Source organism: Mesoplodon bidens (assembly GCF_964165515.1).
Source record: "Mesoplodon bidens genome assembly, chromosome: 3".
Taxonomy (NCBI): domain Eukaryota; kingdom Metazoa; phylum Chordata; class Mammalia; order Artiodactyla; family Ziphiidae; genus Mesoplodon; species Mesoplodon bidens.
The window spans coordinates 85,386,046-85,412,911 of record NC_138178.1 but is presented as its reverse complement, the minus strand read 5'-3'; the positions used below and the strand labels follow the sequence as shown (position 1 = coordinate 85,412,911).

At 34.6% G+C, this 26,866-nt stretch overlaps 1 protein-coding gene across 1 annotated transcript in view; it reads right to left on the bottom strand.

Annotated features, from left to right (window-relative positions):
- Positions 1–26,866, bottom strand: part of TRPM7 (transient receptor potential cation channel subfamily M member 7) — a 124,248-nt gene that overhangs the window by 28,678 nt on the left and 68,704 nt on the right. The window contains exons 14-26 of the mRNA XM_081228070.1: positions 26,173–26,313; positions 25,531–25,665; positions 24,664–24,944; positions 23,416–23,644; positions 22,179–22,334; positions 21,958–22,101; positions 15,739–15,867; positions 13,988–14,266; positions 7,939–8,113; positions 5,680–5,806; positions 4,418–4,602; positions 3,281–3,413; positions 1,710–2,425 (exon numbers count right to left, since the gene is read on the bottom strand). Coding sequence (XP_081084196.1) covers positions 1,710–2,425; positions 3,281–3,413; positions 4,418–4,602; positions 5,680–5,806; positions 7,939–8,113; positions 13,988–14,266; positions 15,739–15,867; positions 21,958–22,101; positions 22,179–22,334; positions 23,416–23,644; positions 24,664–24,944; positions 25,531–25,665; positions 26,173–26,313 — 2,830 coding nt within the window. The remainder of the gene's footprint in view (positions 1–1,709; positions 2,426–3,280; positions 3,414–4,417; positions 4,603–5,679; positions 5,807–7,938; positions 8,114–13,987; positions 14,267–15,738; positions 15,868–21,957; positions 22,102–22,178; positions 22,335–23,415; positions 23,645–24,663; positions 24,945–25,530; positions 25,666–26,172; positions 26,314–26,866) is intronic.

Sequence of the window (26,866 nt, the reverse complement as noted above, 5' to 3'; positions counted from 1 at the left end):
CTTAGTACCTAGATAATCCATGGGGTTGGCCCTAATGTGGAGATTTTTACATAGACATAACATTCTGTGAACCATCTCTATAAATGTTCCGTGACTAGGTAAATTCCTAGGCTGGGAAGGCTCATATAAGTGTTAAAGACAAGGTTAGGAAGCCACCTGAAGAAAAATTCAAACTTGAAGAGACAGAGTGCCTTCTTCAAACCTTGGAACATTCTGGTTATGTCCACGAACAACCCAAGTTGTTTTCTAAGAATTCTTTGTTAAATACTTTTGTTTTTTTTTTTTGCAGTACACGGGCCTCTCACTGTTGTGGCCTCTCCCGTTGCGGAGCACAGGCTCCAGACGCACAGGCTCGGCGGCCATGGCTCACGGGCCTAGCCGCTCTGCGGCATGTGGGATCTTCCCGGACCGGGGCACGAACCCGTGTCCCCTGCATCGGCAGGCGGACTCTCAACCACTGTGCCACCAGGGAAGCCCCTGTTAAATACTTTTATCTTTAATAATCTAAGAGGAAAGCTGTTACAACACTATATTCTACAAATATTTGGGGCTTAGCTAGCTCTACAAAGCATTCCCTCTTCACCTTTTCCTTCCATGTGGCATAATGTCAACATTTAAATAACATCATCATTAAAAACAAAACAAATAAAACCTTAAACATACAAACCACAATATTAGTTCTTTCTTTTTGCCTTCATTGCCAAGCTTTTAAGAGTCGCCCCCCCCAGTCACTCTCTACATTCACTCCTCCCATTTGTACTTTATTTCACTATAATCAGGCTTCTTCCTCTATCACTTCCTTCACTGAAACAGTTTTCACCAAGGTTATAACATGTTATCATTGCCAAAATAAATATATTTTCAGTCCTTATTTTACTTGAGGTGAGGTATAAGAATGAATCATCCCTTTCTGAAATGATCTCTGGGTATATACTCTCTGGGTATATAAATGGGTTGACCATAAATACTCATTTTCCAAGTAGAGTCTTGGCTTTCCCTATTATCCTAATGTAAATATTAGTAACACACCCTTTCACTCTCAAAAGTGTACTGGTTTGGATGAAACACCATATGGTCAGCCTATTTATAAAACACTGCTCTTTTCCAGTTACTTCCAGCCTTCCCTATACCTTTGTTTTGCAACACTTACACATCATTAAAGTTCTTTCAACAAAAGGTGATCAAATTCAAGAGACTATGCTTAAATTCAAAAGACAGAGTCCAAATAAGTTTTCCATACAATTGTTATTATAGTAAGTTGCACCAAAGAGGTATGTGCTAATATAACTAGTATAGCCCAATTCAACCTACTTCCCCAACTTCTGACTCCTTAAAAAATTTTTAGAACTATACTCTATGAAAATGTAGTCCACTTGTCACACAAGTACATGATTTTTTTTTTTTTTTTTTTTTTTTTCGGTACGCGGGCCTCTCACCGCTGTGGCCTCTCCCGTTGTGGAGCACAGGCTCCGGACGCACAGGCCCAGCAGCCATGGCTCACGGGCCCAGCCCCACGGCATGTGGGATCTTCCCAGACCGGGGCACGAACCCGCGTCCCCTGCATCGGCAGGCGGACACTCAACCACTGCGCCACCAGGGAAGCCCAAGTACATGATTTTATTAATTAGCAATTTATTTTTATTTCTAAGGTGATAATTATAATTAAAAATAAATAATATTGATATACAAATATCAGTTGCCAAACTTACCTACAAATGCTCCAAATTCTACATTAGCTCCTTCTGCAGCTTTAGAACAAACAGTTTCTTGATCTTTGGTTATAGTTTCCAAGTGGCTTTTGCAACTTGGTTGGGATGGTGTACTAACAAAAAATTTGGTTGGTGGGGATGATAGATGTGGTATACTATTAGATGAACCGCCTGATTTTTGATTTTTACTAAACATTTTTAAGGTTTCCACTCCATGTTGTCTCTGTCGCAGTTCTGGAGGAGAGACAGCACTTGGGAATAAGGCACCACAAGAGGAACCAGCCTCTGGAAAATTGAATTCTTTTCTCTGGGGTATTACAGGTAAATCCTGACCAGATATGTTAGATTGGGAATCTTTTTCATCTTTCATAAAAATATTACAAAGAAAAGGATTATTACTTTCAAGACCACCTTGAGGAAGAGAGGAGCTAAGTGTATTTACAACACTGTGCTTTTTCCATACAGAAGGTCTTACAGGACCATCATCAATAAGGTTTTGAGCCAAATGTTTGGAAATGCTCAATTCTCGTGTGATTTCATTGTGAACTTTGCTAGCTTCTGAAGCTTTCTGGGCAGTGAGTGTTTTTAACGTATCTACAGTCAGGGCCGAAAGATCTTGCAAATGGCCAATTTGAGAATCTAATGATTGTAATGATCTTTTGATATAGTTGACACGATCTCCAACTTCTTTAATCTGAATGGACATCTGCTCCACTCTGTAAGGGAAACACAGGAGTTTTACATATGTTAAAAATTAATGGTTTCGAAATATCCACCTGCCAATGCAGGGGACACAGGTTCGATCCCTGGTCAGGTAACTAAGATCCCACGTGCTGTGGGGCAACTAAGCCTGTGTGCTGCAACTACTGAGCCCACAAGCTCTGGAGCCCACACGCCACGACTAGAGAGCCCACGCACCACAACGACTGAGCCCGCACGCCCCAACTAGAAAGAAGGCCACATGCCACAACCAGGCAGAAGCCTGCACACTGCAACAAAGAGTCCGTGCGCCGCAACTAAGACCCAACACGGTAATTAATAAATAAATAAATAAATAAATAAATAAATAAATAAATAAATAAATAAATAAATAAATAAATAAATATTAAAAAAAGATCAAGTGCTAATCCTATTATAATAAAAATATAAGATTTTAAAACACACTTTTGTACCATAGGCTATTTATTCCCCCATCAGAGTAACACAAAACTGTGTATTCAGCTACATACACATAAACTATTACCATTATTGTACTTACACAAATACCATATACTTTTAGAACGTAGCAAAACTAATGCAAAGAAACATGTTTTAAAATAATTAAGACAGTTTACCTTTTCTCCACCAACTCTTTTCTGCCCTCTGTAACAAGGGTCAAAAAACAGTTAAGAGACTGACTGACTAACATGAAGTCTTAGAAGTAAAGAACTGAACTGTCTCCCAATATATTATGTAAAACCATTACTAAACTTACTTGACAAACATAAATTGAACAATGACCATGCGTAAGAGACATAAATAAGAGAACCCACTCTGACATAAAATCAGTTATAATTAAAGAGTTTCTGAACCTTTCAAAAGTGACACGAATTCTCTCTTCACTCCCAGAATGGAATTGGTCATCTTTTTCATTAAAATACATCTCAACACACTGCTCTTCAAAATCATGAAGTTTCTTTTGATCTTCTTCTGTTAAAAAAAGTTCTAAGGAGGGAAAAGAAAAAAAAATATCAACAGAGACATCAAGATAAACTTTAGCTCATGAGTTCTATGTTATTTAGAGTTCATAAGGCTATGTAAATCATCTGCAATTTTTTTTCTCTTTTTACTGGTGTGTTTCTAAAGCCCTAAACAAGTATTTCTACTTCTTTCTTCACTCACAGTGTGATGTTGGAAGAATAGTTTCCAGTACTTCCTCCTTTTCTAATCTCCTTTTCCTATAAAACACCCTTCCCCATCTATCTCTCACACCTCTCCTTCGCATATCCAGGTAGAAGAATATAAGAACTGATTTGGTAGAATAAAAAGCCACTGTAAAATTTTAGGCAGAGTTTATTATGTCTCACGTAGTATACAGAATGTACTAAAAGTGTTATTGTTTACACAGCAGTCAAAATGGTTTGTAGAACGGCAAGTGTTATGGTTTACACTAGCATTTTAACAAAACCGAATTGAGATGCCATACCAAAAAGGAAGTTTAATACTAAATTTACTTTTATAGATAACCATATTGCACTTTAAATTCTTTTATGTTTAGGCAAATTCAACAAAAGCCTTTACAATAACATTAACCAGTTAAGTCTTCCGAATAAAATTAATACTTAGCTTTCATGGACTTCCCTGGTGGCGCAACGGTTAAGAATCTGTCTGCCAATGCAGGGGACACAGGTTCAAGCCCTGGTCTGGGAAGATCCCACATGCCGCAGAGCAACTAAGCCCGTGCGCCACAACTACTGGGCCTGCACTCTAGAGGCTGCGTGCCGAGAGCCTGTGCTCCACAACAAGAGAAGCCACCACAGTGAGAAGCCGGCACACCGCAACAAAGAGTTAGCCCCACTTCACCGCAACTAGAGAAAGCGCGTGTGCAACAAAGACCCAATGCAGCCAAAGATAAATAAATAAATAATTTATTTAAAAAATACTTAGCTTTCAGTGTAATACTGATAAGTGATAAAATAAAAACATTTGCCTTAATATATTTTACTTACTTGGTCCATCCGAAGTCTTGTCCTTTTTTCTTCTTTTACATATGCAGCAAAACAGAGAAACTATATGGCTGAGAATGATAAGTGGTGGAGGCAGAACTGGTTTCTCATGATAAGCCATAATAAAATGATAACGTTGGTACTTCCATACAATATTGGAAATTGCCTTCACTTGTAAATACACATTGCTTGAATAACAAAGAATAAAAATAAACAAACTTAGCTAATCACATTTTAAAGTTTTAAATACTAAAATTTTATTGTAATTCTGCTCTAAACAAGGATTCAAAGGAGTACCCCACCATAAACAAGACTAAAAGGCAAATGCGAAACTGGAAAAAAATACATGCAACAGTATAAGGCAAAGTTTGATATTGTTGAGGGTCTTAATTATAAACTCCCAGAAAAATAGGCAGAAAATATGATGTTAAGCTTTTTAAGTTATATATAAATGACAAAAACAGAAGAAAATATTCAATCTGAGTAGTAACAAAATAAGTGCAAATAAAAACAAGACTCTTATGTACTGTCAAATTAGCAACCATTAAGAAGATAATACCTACTGTTAGCAGAGATTTGGAGACACAGGCCTATTTTGACTTAAATAGAAGAAGTCCGAAATATACATATATTGAATAGTTCTACTTTTAGGAAAACACTCTAAGGAAATACATAAGGATTAATAAAAAATTTAACCACAATATGGTTTTGGGGAACAAAAAATTATAAACAATCGAATGGAGCAATATAACACATTGGCTTAAAAATTACAGTCTATATCATGGAATACGAGGTAGTCATTAAAAAACTGGAGAGGGATATTTATTAATGTAGGATAATATTCATGTTTTGCTTAGTTAAAAACAGTATACAAAATATAAAAACATTATTTTTGAAAAGAAAAAGTGGTTCATATATATAAAAGATAAAAAGGATGTATACCAAAATACTAAGAATGGGATTACTGAAGAATTTTCTATTTGCCTTTCTGTTTTGTACACTGCATGTGTATTCCCTGGCCACCTTGTAATAAATACCAAATAAAGATTAAATTTATAAAAGAACAGCATGTTGAAAGACAGAGTCTCAAATTTAGAATTTGATTTTGAAAATGCATGCTTTCTTATTTGTAATTTTCAAAAATAATTTTTAGTAGTTTAAGCCTCAATAAAATCTTTATATTTTAAATTTTGTATAGTTCCTTCAAAAAGAGAACTATATATTAAGTGATCTCACTATAATAAGCAACCAAATAAAATTCTTACTTGAAAAATGCAATAAGAAGATTGACCATAATGATATACTGTACAAAGAGGTAGACTGCTTGAAGAAATGGAGTCAACCATGTCCCAGGACCACAGATTTCAGTGATAGTGGAATCCTTTGCACAAACTTGAGAAAGAAAAAAAAAAAATTAAAACAGTAATTTACCAGTTACTGCTTCTAGTCAATATCTGTGTACATTTGTTTGAAGGAAGTTTTGATTATGTACATATCTGTTTCACAGATTCTAGCAAAAGCTTCTGGGCAGGCAGCCATACAAACACCAACTTAAAAGAGTATTCCAAAAGAGAAGAATTTTGTGAAGGATGTGGGTACTATTCTACGACTCTACTCCACACAAGGAAGTATATATTTCTGTATTATGTCTACCCTCCAAGGTAGGGTTTAGCCAGAGGAGCATTAAGAAGAATAAAACTCCCAGATTCAGCCACACATTTCTATAAGAAAAATAACTGAACCAAAAAAGAGTATGATAAACTCATAGTAAATCTACAAACATAATGATTACTGACTTTAGCTTATTATGCCACAAAGGAGGGCTGAAGGAATGGTTAAAGTGCCTCTTAAATATACAATGATTAGATTTGAATTCCTTGCATTTCATTGCCTCCATCTGGAATGTTTCTGAAGCCATAACACAGCTGAATTAAGGAAGGGAAGAGCTTTAATAGCCACCACAGAGTTATGAGGAATAAAGTAAAATAAATTCAAGTAGGGCAAGGATTTGAATTAAATAATCTTGAATTAGTGACAAGTTTTATACAAATATTTATAATACACTTAGCATCTGGTGTTTTGTAAGCATTTAAAAAATATACATCATTGAAATTCTCATCATGGCTGTATCATTCCTTTCACATAAAATGGTTTTACGGGCAAACTGATGCATAAGGTCCTTTCACTCCTATAAAATTTTATGAATCTATTTCCACTCTATTCAGATTAGCTTGATGAAGCAAATACCCAAGAAAGAGAATGCAGGAGAGTAAAAAACTATATCCAATGCTTTATAACTAATCTAGAGCCACATAAGAAAAAGTAGACAATAAAAACCTGGAAATGACACTAAACAGGAAGCCATTAAACACAAAATTTTACCAGGCTGGTAAAACCTCACTGTTTTAACCAACATCTCGTAACAACTGATGACTACTATGTGACCATTCCCTGATCTAATCACCTATAAACAGGTGGGTAAGGAGCAACACAGAATGGGGGTGATGGAGGAGTAAAGTAAGATGGGAGAGAGAGAGCAAGAGAGATAATGAGCAAACTAACAAAATAAAGATTCTATAACTCAATGTGAAGGTCAGAAGAACATCCTTGCAAGTTGGCAGTATCAACTATGTCCACAAGTTATCTAGTCTTTTTAACTAAAACAATAGAATAGCTTTATGCAGACAATGTATTCAGAGTTGAATTTTACAATTCAAGAGTATATACAATCTGGGTTTCCCTGGTGGCGCAGTGGTTGAGAGTCTGCCTGACAATGCAGGGGTCACGGGTTCGTGCCCCGGTTCGGGAAGATCCCACATGCCACGGAGCGGCTGGGACCGTGAGCCATGTCCGCTGAGCCTGCGCGTCCAGAGCCTGTGCTCCGCAACGGAAGAGGCCACAACAGTGAGAGGCTCGCGTACAGCAAAAAAAAAAAAAAAAAAAAAAAAAAAGAGTATATACAATCCAACTTATCAATGTAATTCCATTACCCTTGCCCTGTTTAGAAACAGGCAGACTGAAACCAATTTGAGCTAAGGAGATTAAAAAATAGGTTCAATAGAAGGCATCTGGTAAAGGGACTTTTACCCCTGAAGAGAACCAATGGAAAACAGTGTCTCTTTTCTCCTGTTGCTTGTGACAGTCCTACAACTGTAAAGGAAAACCTGTATGAATCAGACACATATTACAGAGGACTGGGATGAAAAAGAATGTGTCCTTAGCATGAATTAACCAATCCCAAAGACCACTCTACCTCTGAACTTTCTGTTATGTGAGCTAATATATGTCCTTATTGTGTAAGCTGGTTTAGGCCAGATTCCATTATTTGCAGCTAAAAAAAATTCTGAAATACTTTTTTTCAATTAATTTTTGTTATGTTTCTTCTGGGATTAACTAATATATCATGGGAGGACTTAGGGTGGTTAACAGTTTGATTTGTGAAAATTTGTAATATTACTATAATGCGATTTTGACTGTGAAATATGAAATAACCAAAAGATATATCTGTACATATAAATCCTTACCATCAATTTCATATGCATAAACTTCACCAAAAATCATCCAGTATGGATGAAAAACTATGTCTTTAGCAAGAGTCCAAGATGGTGCTTCGCGAGGATAAAGTATTGCCTTTCTGGGAACACCAAAACTAAGTAATACAAGAGCCATAATCACTACAATGTAGAACATATTGGCCACCTGTTAAAAAATGAACACTGTTAAAATACACGGGAATTTAAACATAAAGACAATCCTTCATCTTAAAAAACAGTTTCTAATGTTCCAATAGATAACTTGAATCTTTCAGTTTCTTTTTATTCCTAGCATTAGCATTCAGGAAACCTCATCATTACATAAACCTTAACATCCAGGAAATTATGTAAAAACTGATCTGTAACATTAGGTAAGTCATAGGCATCTTCTACATAATGAACCATATCACAGGCTCAAACTGGAGTCTGCCTATCTCATGTCCATGAAGATTTTAAAGAAGTACAGACATAAGGGGCAGATTCAGGGAACCAATTTCCATGAGAGTTCTTTTCTAAAACTGCTCTGTTCTTATACAGGAGGTGCAGACTATCTTTTCTACCTTCCTTTGATAGTATCTTTTGCCCACTTCACAAAAGAAAGGCATTCTTCTCACCCATCCTGAACCCTACCATGGTGCCTTGTCTCCTGGGCTGTGAAAACCTCCTACGAGGTAAATAAAACAAACTGAATTATCAGTATGGGTGTTGAAAAAATAAGTGATACCCGTGTATCTGGTTAACAGATTCTTTTGCAAGTCACGTAGTTTGCAATTCTTTAATTTCAACAAAATTGAAAAAGAGCCTAACTGAGCTATCACATAATAAATAATTAAAAAACAATTTTTATTGCTAAATCACAATGTGAATGTTGACATCATTACTCAGGAATTCAAAGAATTAAGTGAAATGCTATAATGAAGCTTCAATTTCTATCCACTTATTTATGTGTACAAGTGTTCAGCACTTACATCTAAGAAAGTGAATGTAGTGTCACTCTAGTAATATGTAATAATATTCATCCACAAATAATAATCTAAGGGGAAAATCCCATGGAGATCAAGAGACTACATTTACAATAAATATGTACTTTAATCTACTATGAACTAACAATAATTGCAGTAATAAATCAATCTGTAAGAAATTACTAAGACATTTTCATGCTTTGAACAAGTATATAGTGAGAGTAGAAATGGAAGGCAGGACTGTGAAAAGTAAAGAGGACAGTAAATCTAGACTAGATGTAGAAATTATAAAATATTTATATATAATCATTTAGTCTTGATCCTTTACCTTTAAAATTGTTAGATCTGCCAATAAATTTTTTTTAAAATTAATTTAGAGTTGAGTCCCTGTGACTTACAATAAAAAAATCCCATACACCCCCCAAGATTCAGTTTTTTCTTTGTAAAATGGTTAAATAATGCCCTATTTGACCACTTAGGAGAACTACTAAGAGAATGTATGTTTTCAATAAACAAAATCTTGGGATAAAAGATTTTTAAAAGACAAATAATTCATCAAAACATTATTCGCGGCATTTGCTGTAATTTGGAATCTAAATTAACTAAAGAAAAAGCCCAACTCAAAAATTCAAATCAAAACCCAAGCCTGAAATATTCTAAAATTATTCAAGGTCTGTTGGCTGATGATTCAGAGGTCTCTGGATTTCATACCTTTCGCATAAAGCCTATTTGACAATCTTCCTTATATTTGACCTAAATTTAACTAAGTAAAATATCTGAATATCCCATTTCTTATATCTAAAATGAGGGTTCCTAGCTTGAATGTATAGGTATATGGAGTAGGACGAGTTCAGCATTTACCAAGTAATTTTCATTAGTCTGATCTCTATTAAAGATGTCAAATGTGAAGATTTCTTCTACTTTAATCTTTCATATCTTTATGAAAGATACGAAGCTGTTTTCTCTGATTAGAAATTCCCTGCTCAGGAAAAATTCCTACCTATTTTCTAAACTTTTTTCAAATACCATGTTCCTTGTGAAAGCTTTGTCTTCACAAAACAGTTTACCATATCTTTCTCTATCTGCTCACATGCTTGTCTTATATACTAGACTGTGAATTCCATGAGGATCTGGACCACGTCTTATTCATCTTTGTAGTCTCAGCTTAGTATAATGCATAGCATATGACAGATATCCAATGATTAAAAAATGTTAAGTTACTCTAGGAATCTACTACATACTATAAAATTCATCTCCTTTATTCATTAAAGGTATACTTTAATGAAGGATTTCTTATACTTTGCAGCATCTACTTTAAGCAGATAATTAGAACATTAACCATCTGAGAGTACTGAAGGAGGCAGAAAGGGAAGATGGCACTAGGAGAAAAAAGATAATGATATGATAAATAAATGGTTGACAAGGGGAAAGACATAATCCTGGTGGAGGGTGGTTCTAAAGAAGATCAAAGGTAAAGAAGAAAATGAAATATATATTTCAGCTCCCTATAATTGGGATGGGAGAACCGGTGGGAGTGTTGGGAGTACATTAGAGGTAAGATTCAGATGGAAATCCAGACAGCTCCACTTTCTCTTGGCTTCCTTACTTTTCCCATCTCCATCTGTTATTAAGATTGTTCACTTTTATACTTCCTGCACCTTCCATTTACTGTATATCACCATTAAATTAACCCAATAACACTAAGTCACTAAATAATCTGGTAGACAATGAGAGCTAGAGCAGTTTTTTGCCTTAAAACATTAGGCTAAAACCAGTTCCTCGCCCAAAACCTTAACTCCCCTAACTTTTCCTGGAAATATCACTACTTCATGAAAGAATGCAAAATGGATGAATATAAAGTACTTCTTTGATGTGACAAATAATAAACCAGTAATTCTTAACTGGGGAGAGTAGGATACACTCTCCTAGAGGGAAAATGTGTAGTGTGGAAAATCAAGTATAATAAGGAAACTCTGTATTCAAAAAATGTAAAAATTTTGTCTTCATGATGCAAAGCAATGCTGATAATCCTGTGAGCTAGTGGGGTTACTTAAAAGATAAATTTAATCTAGAAGACCAATTTTAAAAAGAACCGAGAAACAGCATACACATAATGAGCCCATTTCGATAAAACTATTATATACATTTATTCGTGTGAAGTTTAACACAAACACACGTATTCATATATATGTCTTGAAGGATGGAAAGGTATACATCAAACTGTTAATACTGGATGTCTCTGTAGGGTAGTTTGTCTGCACTTACTAAAACTTTCTACAATGAATAGTAATTTTAGAATAAGGAAAGAAAAGTTACTTTCACAAAAGCAACAGAAGCATAATAGAGTTTGCCTTTTTCAACTGAAAACCAAAAGTAATTTATGGCAGGAGTAGGCCCAGTACATTTTAGATTTTTTCAGCTCAGTGCATAAAAAATTGCACATTAAACCTGACATCTGTATTTAAAAAACAAAACTTGCCAGTTGGTTAAGCCTATGGGAAAGAGCAAAATATTGGGCATATTGTATCAGGAAAAGATTAGATGTTCTGGATATAAATTTTAAAAACAGTCTCGATCAGTAAAGATAGGAGGAAAGAGGTACCTAAAGACATAAAGCACTGACAGTATTTGTTTAGTTAGCATTATCTTGCAAAGTGCATTAATAAGGGACAAGATTAGTGTGGTGGGTTGGAATTGAGCATGAGGAACCCTTGTGAGACTTTTTCAGACTGCCCCACTGGTTGAAAATCATCATAATGAACAATCTGACTAGCTGCTTTCAATATCCATACACTGAAAAGTCACTCCAAGATGATAAGGAAAGACAGAGAAATGTCAACCTATTTCTTTTATGGTAAAGAAAAATCAAAAATTGGGGGAAAAACTCTTCAATAGTTTCCCCTATATTTTTCTTCTCTAAAGTCCTAGTTTTCAATGTTCTATATACTCCAAGCTACTACGCCCTGTCTATCCAATTTGCTAACAAACTATACCTTATCACAAAAAAATTTCCAGTCAGCCTGTTCCTTTTTACTCCCATCTCTCTCAAGCTTTCGAAGAATGGCTCAGATTCCATTGCTTTAATAAAAACCTCCACAAAATTCTCTCTTTCCATGAATCCCTATATCCTCTACTCATTAACTTAATCAATAAACCACACTGATAGTTTTACTAATATCTCATATAATTTCCTAAAATACTTTATATAGGATAGGCTCCTCAAGCTAGATTATGCAACTGTTAAAAATAACTACAGGACTGATAAAGTCAAAAAAGAAAAATGTGGTTTCACAAAGTTCAGGGACAATATCCTAATAACCAATCTGCATTGTCTTGCATAGCAGTGAGAATATAATAAACATTAAAAACTACTTGGTGAACAACTACAGTTTTTTAAGTTTATAATCTGCTGCTAAGGATATAAAAATAAGAGGAAAAAATCTTAACTACCAACCTATGAAAATACAACGAATGTTCAGTATTTTTATGTTGTTTTTTTCCTATTTGAAATGGCTTTATCCACCAAACCAACAAATATTTACCAAGGAGAAATCTACTAAAGTGATAAGTATTGAGATACTAGAGATATAAAGGTGACCAACACCAGACAAGGTTCCTACTCCAAGGAATTTAAAGTCTAGAGGAGAATATAGATAATACAATAAAAATGTAGTTTAAAATACACTTAGACACAGATAAATATTCTGAAGGGAAAAACATGGGTCCCATGAAATTATACAGCAAATAAACTTGATCTAGTTGAAAAAGATCAAAAAAGCTTCCCTGAAAAAAACCACGTTAAAGCCAAGATCTGGAGGACAAAACTAAGTTAATTAATGAAAAAAGCTAAGGATATGAGTGTAGATGAGGGTGATCATTTTACACAGAAAGAACATGAGCTATTCTTGGTTCTCTGATAGGGGCTGTGTTAAAGGAAAAAGACAAAGGTTTGTGTGACTAGAACACAAATAAGAGGTCAAAAATGGTTAAGAGGTGAGACTTAAGAAAGCAAGGAAGATGTTACTACTGGAGGAAACTAGGTAAAGAGTACACAGAATAGCTCTGTATTATTTCTTACAACTGCATGTTAATCTGTAACTATCTCAAAATTTAAAGGGAGGGAGGGAGAGAAGAAGGGAAGGAGGGAGGAAGAAAGGAAGGAAAGCAACAGTCAAATTGGACAAGGCTTATGGGTTTCATTAAGTACACTGATTTCCATCAGTAATGCAAAATCATTAAAAGATTTTTTTAAGAAGGGAGAACTGACATATCCAGATTTGCATTTTGAAATATTACTCTAGCTATAATATAGACTGAAGACAGGCCAGAGTGCTTGTGAGTAAACAGATTACTATACTACTGCCAGTGCCAGATGATGACAGATTGGGTTTAGGGTAGTGGTAGTAAAGATGAAAAGAAACTCATAGATTGGAGCTGGCAAGTTCATATTTTTCAAATAGCCCTAGCAAGTAACATTTAAAAATTAAAGTATTTCAAGAGAAAACAAATAAAATAAGGTTTCCTAACTTTATCCCCTCAAATATTTTCTTCAAAAGTTAATATCCTGGGCTTTCCTGGTGGCACAGTGGTTAAGAATCCACCTGCCAATGCAGGGGACACAGGTTTGAGCCCTGGTCTGGGAAGATCCCACATGCCACGGAGCAACGAAGGCTGTGAGCCACAACTACTAAGCCTGCACTCTAGAGCCTGTGAGCCACAACCACTGAGCCCACATGCCACAAATACTGAAGCCTGCGCGCCTAGAGCCCGTGCTCTGCAACAAGAGAAGCCACCGCAATGAGAAGCCCGCGCACTACAACAAAGAGTAGCCCCTGCTCACTGCAACTAGAGAAAGACCACGCGCAGCAACAAAGACCCAACTCAGCCATAAATAAATAAATAAATAATTTTTTAAAAAAGCTAATATCCTTAGGAATGGGTCTATTTGCAATATAAGGCAAATAAACATGAACTATCATTCTCTGGTTCAAGTAAAACTATATTAATAACATATTTTTATGATTTTAAGAAAAAGTATCAATAAACCCATGAGTATTATCAGACACCTCTCAACTTACCATTTTTCCAATCATCATTACATAAGGTCCTGCCTGTTGATTTACAGCTAGAAAATCTAGCAAACGCACATACCAAAATATTATGTTAAGACAGTAAATTAATCTTCCAGCCACAAAAACATGATTATCATATGCATTCTCAAAGTTCCACTTTGCTCCAAATCTTAGTCCAAATCCAATGAAGAAAGAAATTATGGCAATTGTATCACTGATATTGAAGTAATCACTAAACCACACTTTAATCTTCTGGCTTATTTTTCCAGCTTCAGACATAAAGATCTACAGGTTAAAAAAAAAAAAAAAGTTTCATCACTTTCTTCCTATTAAAACATATACCAGAATTCAATCATACTGTCAGAGCAGAATTTTATATATCATTTAATATTTCAAAGTATTTTGACTGTCTTGGCATTTGATCACCAAAACAATTCAATAAGATATCAAAGACAGATACTTCTCATCCTCATTCTCTATATATAGGGGAAAAAAAGAAAAAAAAAGACCCACAAATAAATGACCTGCTCAACCAAGGTCATCCAACTAAGACACTGAAAATCCTAGATTAGAACACAATTCTCTAGACTTGGAATGTGAGATACCTATCAAAAGTTGTTTTATTTTTCACTGAAACAAAACTAGGATATCCAAGTAGGATCTTCCAAAGGTGCCTTATTTGCATAAAGTAATCAACTCAATGGTTTAAGTAGCTCTACTTAGCTCTTTAATATAAAAAATATTTTAATTTTTTTGTGGGGAATGGTAATACATTTACAGCTTCAAAATCATAGTGTATCAAAAGTAAATACTGAAAAGTCTCCCTTCCACTCTTCACCACTAGCCAACTAATTCTCCTTCCCACTAGAGGCAATCACTTTTATTACTATCTAATAAATCCTTGCAGAACTGTTTTATGAATAAAAAAATTATATGCAAGTTGCTTTCACAATTTAACAACTTAATTTCTTCAAACATGTTAGTAAGACAACAGATTTCATAAACATATGGACTGTGGCACTCAAAGGCATTTAAAATGCATAAGCTATTAAATTCCTATTATGCCTAAGTGGGAGGGAAGTACAATGCCTTCTATTTTTGCAATTTCATGTATTCTCTTAATGTAGAGACATGAAATAACTCACGTGTATTTAAATAATTGTGTTATAAAACATTTATATAGGTACTAGATTAAACAGAAAGTATAAAAATTTTTTAAAAACCTTTTTTTCCAAAATCAGGATATTAGAAAATTTACAATTTTAAACTGAAAACTCTGATAGACATAGGGACATAGGGATCTAAATCTAAATGATAATTCAATGGGCAATACAGTACACTTTAGAGCAGAACAACCTAAGAGCAAAGTAAGAATATACTTATAATTTATCTACCTGATTGGCTATATGTATATTTAATACTTTTTGAGAATGGCAAAGAACATAAATATGAATGTTGAGGAAATAAAACAAAAACAAATCTATTTTTTGAGACAAATCATTATGTTTGTAATTGTGACAAAGTAAACAACACAATCTCTATTCTTTGGCCATCACTTTTAGAACAGCAAAACCAAACAATCTATACTTCAATAACATCACCTACTGGGTGATGTAGGTGGGTATATGAATATACTCACCTACATCACGGTTATGTGTGTGGGTATGAATAACACATACCCACACACATAACCAAAACAAAACGTAACACCCTCCATATATACACTAAGTTACTGGTAGGAAAAACTAAAGACATACCTCACGGACTTTCTCAATAGCATAGGTAAAAATATAAGCAATAACAATCCATTCTTGAACTGAAGGTAACTGTTCCATTTGTACAAGAACCACAAATGTATAAAGCATCAGAAATCCTAAGTATGCCAACTAATAAAAAAAAAGAAAATACAAGATATGAATAACATTTATTATAAAATACAATTTCTTTACTATGAAAATTTCCAAGCATACACAAAGCAAGAGACGAAATGAGCCCCTGTGAAGTATCTCCCAGCTTCAATCATTAAAAAAGTTTCAGAAGTAACTCTTCTTCCATGCAGACATTGCATTTATCAATCAACCATTTATAAATGGTCCCCAAGGTAAAAGTGTGTTATTCTAGACTTTGGTTGACTTTTTAGTACTTCTCATAGGAAGAATTTTATAATACCAGGTTTATGTTCTCAGTATAGTCCACATAATTTCACTTAACTTATATTATACCTCAAGTATCATACTATAGAACTTCATCACCATCATCAAGAAACACATAATATGTGGCTCCTCCTTCCCCCAACCAAGTAGTATTCCTAAGAAAGACAACTGGTATTGGATTAGCCAAACAGTTCCTTTGGCTTTTAGGTAAAAATAAAAGACACATTTTTCATTTTCACCAAGAACTTTATTGAACAACGTAGTCACCCTTTTGTTCCACTACCTTCTGCCATTTTTCAGGCAACTTCATAATTCCATCTTCCCCAAATTTTTGTATTTTTGAGCAAAGAACTGTTCCAGATGCCTTTTACAGTCTTCCAGGGAATGGAAATTTTTTCCATTAAGAGAAGTTTGCAAAGACCAAAATAAATGGAAATCTGAATGTGCAATGTCTGGTGAATATGGCGGATGAATGAGAACTACTCAGCCAAGCCATAACAGTTCTTGCCTGGTCATCAAAGAAACATGTGGTCTTGTGGTATCCTGATGGAAGATTATGCATTTTCTGTTGACTAATTCCAGAAGCTTTCCATTGAGTGCTGCTTTCAGTTGGTCTAATTGTGAGCAGTACTTGTTGGAATTAATCATTTGGTTTTCTGGAAGGAGCCCATAATAGAGGACTCCCTTCCAATCCCACCATCTACACAACATCGCCTTCTTTGGATGAAGACCGGCCTTAGGTGTGGTTGGTGGTGGTTCATTTCACCTGCCCCATGATCTTTTTCCATTCCACATTATTGTACAGTATCCACTTTTCATTGCCCGTCACAATTTGTTTTAAAAACAATGTTTTCATTACGTTTAAGTAGGGAATCGCATGCAGAAATACTGTCAAGAAGATTTTTTTCACTTATGTGGAACCCAAACATCAAAGTGATTAACATAACCAAGCTGGTGCAAATGATTTTGAACGCTTGATTTGGATATTTTGAATATGTTGGCTATCTCCCATGTGGTATAATGTTGATTGTTCTCGATTTCTTGATTTGATCACTATCAACTTCAACTGGTCTACCCGACCACGGAGCATCATCCAGCGAGAAATCTCCAGCATGAAACTTCGCAAACCACTTTTGACATGTTCAATCAGTCACAGCACCTTCTCCATACACTGCACGAATCTTTTTTTGCATTTCAGTTGTTTTTACCTTTCTTGAAACAATAAAACATAATATGCTGAAAATGTTGTTTTTCTTCCGTCTTCAATATTAAAATGGCTACACAAAAATTCACCAATTTTGATAAGCTTTTTTAAAATGCACATTGATATGACAGCTGTCACAATACAGTCTAACAAAATTGTTTCGAATGAAGTTAAAGACAACTAAGCGCTACTAGAGCCATCTTACAGAAAAGACCCAACAAATTTTTTGGCCAACCCAATATTTTCTTAGCTCCCAATCACTGAGGTTGAATCCCAAGAAATGTAAACAAATATGGAAAACATTCTCCCTAGGTAAGAGAACATCCCACCTTTGAGACTCTTAACAAGAAAGGTTATAAGGAGATGATAAGGACCGATATGTAATAACATCTGAAGAGTCATTTCATTTCAGAGGAAAATCCAGACTCTCTGACCCTTGAACAATTGTGGCTGAGAATTCTCTCATCGTTTTCCTTGCCTCTACCAGTTTTAAAATAAGCCATATCTTTGATTTGAGCTATGGCGGGGTAGAGAAGTAAACTGCAATAAGCAAAGAAAGAAAAAAGAAATTCCTAGAGCCACCTGAACTGTCCATTTTTAAATAGCTGTTCATACGAATGCAAACATATGAAACCTATGTTATTTCCATTAGTGGAGACAGAATTCGGGGATTATATTAGGTAATTCAGATTTACAATTTTAACATCTGAACAAGATGGAGCAAGAAAATTTTCGTACTGGGAAGGAAACGTAATGAATTAGTCTCAGGTTAATGGGCATGTATGTAGGTGAGAAAGCAATGGTTGAAGGAACAAATTCTCAAATGTTCATATTAGCATAAAGCTAATAGAGAACATTTGCCTACTTTGGCAATTCAAAAAAAGCCTGATAATGATGAAAATGAAACACAACAAACATGACAACAAAAACCAAAAACAACTTAAAAGTTTTCCTGGGGAGTAAAAACTCATTCACTTGGCCCCTGGATAAAAGTAGGCACCAATCTCATGTGTTTCTCAGATGGTGTCCATTCCTCTAAGGACATGTATGCTCTTTAACCTGGTAGTAAAATTTGTTCTTCCATTGGCAAGGGAAAAACCAATTATGTGACAGATAACCAAACATGTACTATGATTAAAGAAATAAGCTATCATACCACTGAAAAATAAAACTATATGAATGATCTAGATTACTTTTCACCATCAACTAACACTGCAAAAAGGTTTATTTCCAAAATTTTAACATTATCTGCAAAATCCAAAAGCACGAAGAAAGTATAATTGTGTATCAGAGAACGTATTGTTCTTTTAAGTGGAAAATGGATTTCCAGTGATCTAAGTTATATCAAGATTAGTATGGACTCTAAACCAAAGTTACCCTTAAAGCCTATCTTTTAAAAACATTTTGCTGGCTCTGCGGGGACCTGGGCTCCAGCTCCATTCCCGGCGGGGGAGCAGTGGGGGCGGGGCCTCTCTGCCCGCAGTCACTTGGGGGAGGGAGCAGAATGCACGGCCCCACCTCTAGGGGGGTCCTGGAGGCGGTGCCCCAAACCGGGGGTGGGGGGCAGGCGCCCACTGCAGCCGCAGCCCCAGCCAAATAATACCTAAATGTTGGAGTTTGGAGCAGAGAAAGGTTTACTGCAGGGCAATGCAAGGAGACCAGTGGCTCATGCCCCCAAAAACCCAAACTCCTGAAAGGGTTTCAGCAAAGCATTTTTAAAGGCCAGGAGCTGGTTATTCCTGTATTTCTCCTGAGACAAAGGATGGGAGAGATTGGTCTTCTTAGCATTTCAAAGTCAACTATGAAAGTTCGGCTTATGGGTAGGAGCTGGTGAGGGAGATGTGCTGACACCTTTGAAGGTATATTCTCAAGATGCTGATGTGTTTCTTCAACATAATATTGATGAAAAAACAACCCAGAGCAGGAGGAAGAACAGGAGGAAATGGCAGCTTCTCAGGGACTGCTGACATTCCAAGATGTGGCCATAGATTTCTCTCAAGAGGAGTAGGAATGACTGGACTTTGATCAATGGGAATTGTACAGGGACAGATGTTAGAGAACTATAGGGACCTGGTCACCTTCTTGGAGCAAAAAAAGGATCTCTAGGATGTGAAGGGAATGGAGACAGTAGCCACATACCCAGCTATGTCTTCTTACGACACCCAGATTTTGATGACCACAAAGTAGGCACGGAAGATTTATTCCAAAAAATGCTGCTGGGAAAACATGAAAGTTGTTGACTTGGAAATTTAAACTGCAATAAACTGTGTAAGGTCTTAACCAAGAGCTCTATTTTTCAATAACTACAACAGCATTTATAATGGAGCAACAAGCTATCCCTGCATTGAATCAGACAATAACTTTGACCGAGACTCAAGTCTTATGAAACATCAGGGCACTGAATTTTCAGAAAACCATTCTAAAAGTAATAAACACAGGAATGTCTTTTATCAAAGCTCAAATATTACTACATATAAGAGGATTCATATTGGAGAGAAGACTTACAAATGTAGTCAATGTGATAAAGGTTTTAATCAGTCTTCAACATCAACTTACTCAACATCAGAGTATTCATACTAGAGAGGAACACTACAAGTGTAATAAATGTAGGAAAGTCTTTAATCAATCATTAAATCTAAGTAGACAAAGGAAAATTCATACTGGAGGGAAACTTTATAAATGTAAAGACTGTGGAAAAGCCTTCAAATGGTGCTCAAAACATACTCAACATCAGAGAATTCATACTGGGGAGAAACTATACAAATGTAAAGAATGTGGCAAAGCCTTTACCCAGGGCTCAAATCTTAAGCAGCATCAGATAATTCACACTGCAGAGAAGCCTTACAAAAGTACAGAATGTGGCAGTACCTTTAATTAGCATTCATATCTTATTCAGCAAAGATCTCATACTGGAAAGAAACCTTACAAATGTAGCAAATGTGGCAAAGCCTTTAACTGGCTCTCAAAAACATAAGAAAATAACAGTAGAAAAAAACCATAATAGCAAAAAACGTACAAATGTAGAGAATGTGACAAAGCCTTCAACCAGAGCTGTTACCTCGCTCAACATCAGAGAATCCATAGTGGAGAGAAACCCTACAAATGTAATAAGTGATGAAAGACATCAGTCCTAAATATATACTTCAGAAAACACCTGAAGAGTTCACAGTGGAAAGAAACTTGAATGATGAAAAAAAATGTGAAAGTACTTAAAAGATCAAATCTAAATAAATATCAGAATACATAGTAGAAAGCATTAAAGTCAATAACTTTTCTGGCATTACTCTAATTGAGAATATTACAGAAAATAATCTAAAGTTAAAACACTTATAAAATTTGTTTGTTCGTATTGATCACAGGGAATGATGTTTGGGCAGGTGTAATTATTATCAGCACCTTTTTTATATTGGCATTATTTGAGATTATTTGAAAATAATATTAGGTAGCAGTCATTTATTTTTACTACTCCATGGATGTTTAAAGACCCTGTAACGTAAAATGTACAATGAAAATCTAAATGGAGATGACATCTGTCATTGATTTAAATCATTCCTATAGATCACCATTAGTTAAGTGTTCAGGGAATCATTCTTTGTATTAAAGACAGAGGATCACTGTAAATTTTAAATAGTTGTGACCATTTGCTTTTAAGGATAAAAGGATGTTAATTCATTAAAATCTTGATAAACATTCATTAAATCAACGGATAGAAGTCATGAATATTAGCTGGCATATTTGAAACAAATACATCTTCATCAATAACTAAGAAAAATACAGGTAACCCTTCCACAAGAAGTTATAAAATTACTGTACATCCATGTTTACTAAATAACTAGGCTTCTTTGTGTAAATCATAAAAATCACAATTCTCAGATCATTCTATCCAAAGAACAAGAATTCTTCTGAATTACTGTAATCTGTATTTTGATAGAGAATCATAGATGGATTGTTAAAGATTTATTTAGACCATGTGTGAACTTAATATATTAATAAAACTGAATGGTTTTTAATGTGGTAAAAAAAATTTTTGCTCAATTTTAAAATATACCATGTTACTAATTCGAAAAGATACATGCACCCCAATATTCATAGCAGCATTATTTACAATTGCTAAGATATGGAAGCAACCTAAGTGTCCATCAACAGATGAATGGACAAAGAAGATGTGGTAAATATATACAATGGAATACTACTCAGCCATAAAAAAGAATTAAATTTTGCCATTTGCAGCAACATGGATGGACTTGGAGGGTATTATCTTAAGTGAAGTCAGACTGAGAAAGACAAGTATTGTATGATATCACTTATACGTGGAATCTTAAAAATACAACAAACTAGTGAATATAACAAAAAAGAAGCAGACTCACAGATACAGAGAACAAACTAGTGGTTACCAGTGGGGAGAGGGAAGGGGTGGGAGGGGCAATATAAAGGCAGGGGATTAAGAAGTACAAACTATTAGGTATAAAATAAGCTACAAGGATATATTGTACAACATGGGGACTATAGCCAATATTTTATAATTTTATAAATGGAGTATAACCTTTAAAATTGTGAATCACTATATTATACACCTGTAATATATAGTATCAATTATACTTCAATAAAAAAAATCATACCGTGTTAAACCAGAATTTTACAATTGGTGCATGATAAAAGGCATAAAACTTTCGTGTGATTGGAAGCTTTTTTGATTTTATTTGTATCTCCATTTCATTCTTCCCTTCATTCCTGTCCAATATTCTTACTTCTTTAAATACTTCCTAAAATAAAAAGAACATTTATTGTACATTTATTCATAACAAATTTATATTTACTTTAAATTTTTTTTCCTCCTTACCATGGGAATCTCTTCTGTTATGTTTTGAAAGTTGTTCTCACTATCTTCCATTGTCATTTGATGAGCATCTTGAGATTGTGGAATATGAGACATTTCAGCCTTAGTTTTATATTCTAACATTAATATGGCAGGTGGAACTAAAATGCTTAGTATGACCTAAAAATTTTTAGAAACACAGAAGTTTACATTTTAAAATTAATGGCCTTCAAGAATATAATAAAAGCAATAAAAAGGTATAAAATCCCCTGATTATTAGTTAGCCATTTTGCCCCTGGTGGTGCAGGGAAAAAACAAAAACTTCACATTTTACTTATATATAAAGAGGCCAGGTTGAATTGTTTTAAAGAGTAACAAAACATTTGAGTATTATGATATAAGGGGATAGAAACGATTTAGTAATTATTATAGATTTGTCCTGTTAAAAAATCCGGCTACAATTTGTTCAGAAAATACATTTTTGTCTAAATAAAATGTAAGCCTTATGAAGTTAATATGTGCTTAATTTTATCCTAAATCTCTCTGCAAGTGTTCCATGTCACAATGTGATTACTCAGCTTGTGCCTCTATAAACAAAAAGGTTTATTTCTAAAATTTTATGTATTACCTGCAAAATCCTCAAGCACAAAGAAATTATAATTGTGTGTCAGGGTATCTATTATAATTGTATATCAGGGTTAATCCTTCACCATTATTTTTAGTATTTATTATCCACTTACAACGATCAGTGATTAAACTACTTGCCTGATTTCTACCTTCTATATTTCTATACCTTTTTTCAGACATAAAATAACAAAAAGGAAAGTTTAAAGTAAAATCTCTCACTGTAATGAAACTGAAAGTACCAGACAACATTTTACCCCAATTTTTAACCATAAAAACTGAGCAGATCCAATATACTTCAAGCAAATTAAAAGTAACAGATTATTAAGTTAGTAGATAGGTCCTGAATTTTAGAATTTGGGAATCAACTTTTCATAAAGCAACAACTTTTTTTTCATGGCTGCTATAAATGCCAATACTCCCATTTGTTGCTCTCATGCTTCTGGCTCAGACTGGGGAAACTCACTATACACCACACCTGAAAAGGATTCAGAGTAAAGACTAAGAGGGATAAAATGCCAACACCACAACCCCTACCACCCTCACAAATCAAGGCATTTTACTATACAGCTGAGCTAATTCCTGTTCTTTTTTTATCTAATCACACACTTCATATTAAATTATTTCTAAGGTATACCTTGTACCAGGAATTTTTCCTCATATTCAGCCTTCCCATCCACATATCAGATAACAACATTTGTGTACAGGTGTGGGCTACAAAAGGTCTAAGTCTTGAAGAAACTGCTAACTTAAGACAGGTGGAATTACTCCAATTTTTCAGTTCATAAGTGAGCAATTTCATAGCCATGGTTTCATCTTGTCTGAAGGATTGTTCTAATAATTCAACTGCCAGTTGACCAAAATCACTATCAAAAGATAAAAGCCAAAACATATTCAGATTACCAAATTGCAGTTTTAAGCCATTATCCTTAAGTCATTCATAACATGTTCCAGTTTTTAATATTTTCACACACACAGGGAATTGTGAGGCATCAGAATCATAGTAGCCCTACGTTTTCAGATATCCACTACTATGTGAAAATTACAAAATATTAAAATATGCCACATTAGGAACAAGACTGAAAATGTGACTCCAGAGCACTTTCCCCTGGTCCTAGAAATAAACCTATAGACTCAAAGGAAACCAAAACTGACAATATTCAGATGCTCTGTTCAGAAAGTCTCTATATAATATTTCAAACATAGAAGAGGGTTGGTACCCAGTAGAGAGGAAGAATAATGTGAATAGGAACTAACCTAATATGAAGAACATCTTAATCTTAAATCCCTGGTAACATGATCACTGGATCTCTATTTGAGTTATTTCCAGTAACAACTCTTACTCTCTTCCAAAGACAGCCCATTTTGGGGGAGGGTGGTCCTATTCTCTATTATAAAGCTTCCTACAAACTACCTTTCTAGCTTAATATTCTATTACTCCCCTAAGTAGACTGCAAAACTTGTGAACTATTTTATTCTTCTACATATGTAGTTCCACCATCTGAAATGCCCTTCCAGATGAATTAAATTTATTTCCTTAGAATACAGCTCAAACCTCACTTTCTTCCTTTCCCTACCACTTCAAATGGAACTTTTCCTAATCTAATTGCTATTATGTACAACTAATTATTAAACTGATCTCTGGCATTTCTTCTTTCTTGTTGAGATATTTAACTCTTGAACAGCAAACAATATACATGCCTAGGCAGCCAAGTTTCTTTCTGAGATTTTTTTTTTAAACTTAAGCATTTAGAAAGTGGGTTTCTCTTAATTTTTCCAATAAAATTATAATACGTAACCTAATTAGTGCATGGCACTATAATCTCCACTTAAACCCCATCTATTTTGTACTTTACAATGTTTCAAATGATAAAATGTAACTTACTTGGAATATTGTTTCAATTCCTCTGAAGTATCATCTACAAGGTCACTCTGCTTTGCTTCATATGCCATTGAACGATAGATCTTACAGGCAACTAATGCTTTAGCCATTGATTCTTCACCATGCTGCCACAAAAAACGGGCCATGACCTGCCTCTTCATAAGGCAAGCCCAAATTAGCAGTTCATTAAGTGGATAAGGAAAGCGCTTGGTTTCTGGATCATCAATATCTACAATTTCATCTTTGGTTCTTTTCTTCTTTCCTTCTTCCACAGCTGTATCAATCTTTAAGAGAAAATAAATGTTATAAGGCTCATCAAAATAAGGCCATGTGACATTCATGTGAGAATTTTAATAAAATACCCTTTATTCTTCAACTTCATACAGCCGCACAAATCAAAATAGTATAAATTTTACATATTTGATTTTTATTATAGCTATTCATTTTATAGAAACGTCATTTCCAAAAAAATGTCTTTGCAACAAAGTTTTCCAAGATTAAAGAAAGGGCCTAAATATTTCAACTAATATCTGATAAAACACAGTTTTAATGAAAGGAGAGTTTGGATAACACCTCTGTCTTGCATGTTGTTAATCAAGTAAATATGGAATAAAAGGAGGCAGTTAAGCAATAATCAAAACATCTAAAAATTCTGGTCATTATCATAGTTAAATACTAAAAAATAACAGAATCACTAACTAACAATGAATATCTTTTGGCATATAGGAAAATGAAGAATCAAGGATATAATATATCTAAAAACAAAAGATAACTCTTACTAAAACAAGTAGTTTTTTGCTTCATAATACTAAGTAATTTAGAAAGAACAAAATGAGAAAGCCAGAAAAGGTAATATTTAAACAAATATACCTTTGGTCGGTAGGGCTGTGCTGTTTTAATGAAATGATTATGCCTCATTTTTTCCTTTTTATCTGCTCTATTGCCAAAAGATTCCTGACTCTTTCGCAACTGAGGAGTGCTGCTGGAGGTATTTCTGCCAGACCTCTGAAAATAAAAGCTTATTAGATTTTATAGATTTAAATATGCTGATATGCTATAAAAATCAGTTTTTACACATGTATATATAAATATGTGTGTGTACGCACACCAAAAAATATACAGTTTCTTCAGGATTTCAATTACAAAATATTTCTAAGTACTCTTAGTTTAAAATCTCATGTTTTTAAGGCAATCCCACCTTTACCATTCTAAGTAATTTTTTTTTTTACATCTTTATTGGAGTATAATTGCTTTACAATGGTGTGTTCGTTTCTGCTTTATAACAAAGTGAATCAATTATACATATACATATGTTCCCATATCTCTTCCCTCTTGTATCTCCCTCCCTCCCACCCTCCCTATCCCACCCCTCTAGGTGGTCACAAAGCACTGAGCTGATCTCCCTGTGCTATGCGGCTGCTTCCCACTAGCTATCTAAGTAATTTTTAACTTTTAAAGTGTGTAAGTTCATTTTAAAGCACATCTATAGACTTTCCCCCAAATATTACATACCCGATTATTTCCACCAAGACTATTATATATTAATCGAAAACGTTTCCGAGTGTAGGTGCATCTATAGGTTCCTCCCATAAGATATTCAATAACAAGTCCTATATCAATTAGAGTGATCTTATATCCTGGAGGAAGATTTCCCTGAAAACAAAGCATTAGTTTTAAAAAGACAAAATAATATTTCTCAATATTTCCATGTTATGCCTAGAAATGTGCCTACTACTCTCCAAAATAACAAATGTTTACTTGTTATAGGAAGCTGGAGTTGCCAGCAGCTACCTTTACAGAAGAAGGGAGTGACTTGTTTCTGTTTCCTTTTGTAAGAAGAGAGATTCTGAAGTTCTGAAGTCCCAATGGTGTGGCTCAGGACAGGAGTATGGCTTACAACAGGAAGATAATTTGATCTCTCCACTGTACTAATACTTCACACACACAGGCAAAGAAACCTCTAAATGCCAAGTATTCTGTTTCACCGTGGCACATAAGTTGCATTTTCCTGCATAAATAATGCTATAAATGTTTCCTGAGGGGCCCATTAATACTTATAAATATTTTGAACCAAAATTATATTGGCCATATTGTAGATTACACGTTTTTATAGCCTTGACTACAATTCAACTACCACCTATAACATTGTTCAGAGATAAAACTTCATTTTCCCAAAGCATCAATTTACAAATGAACTTTTGGAACA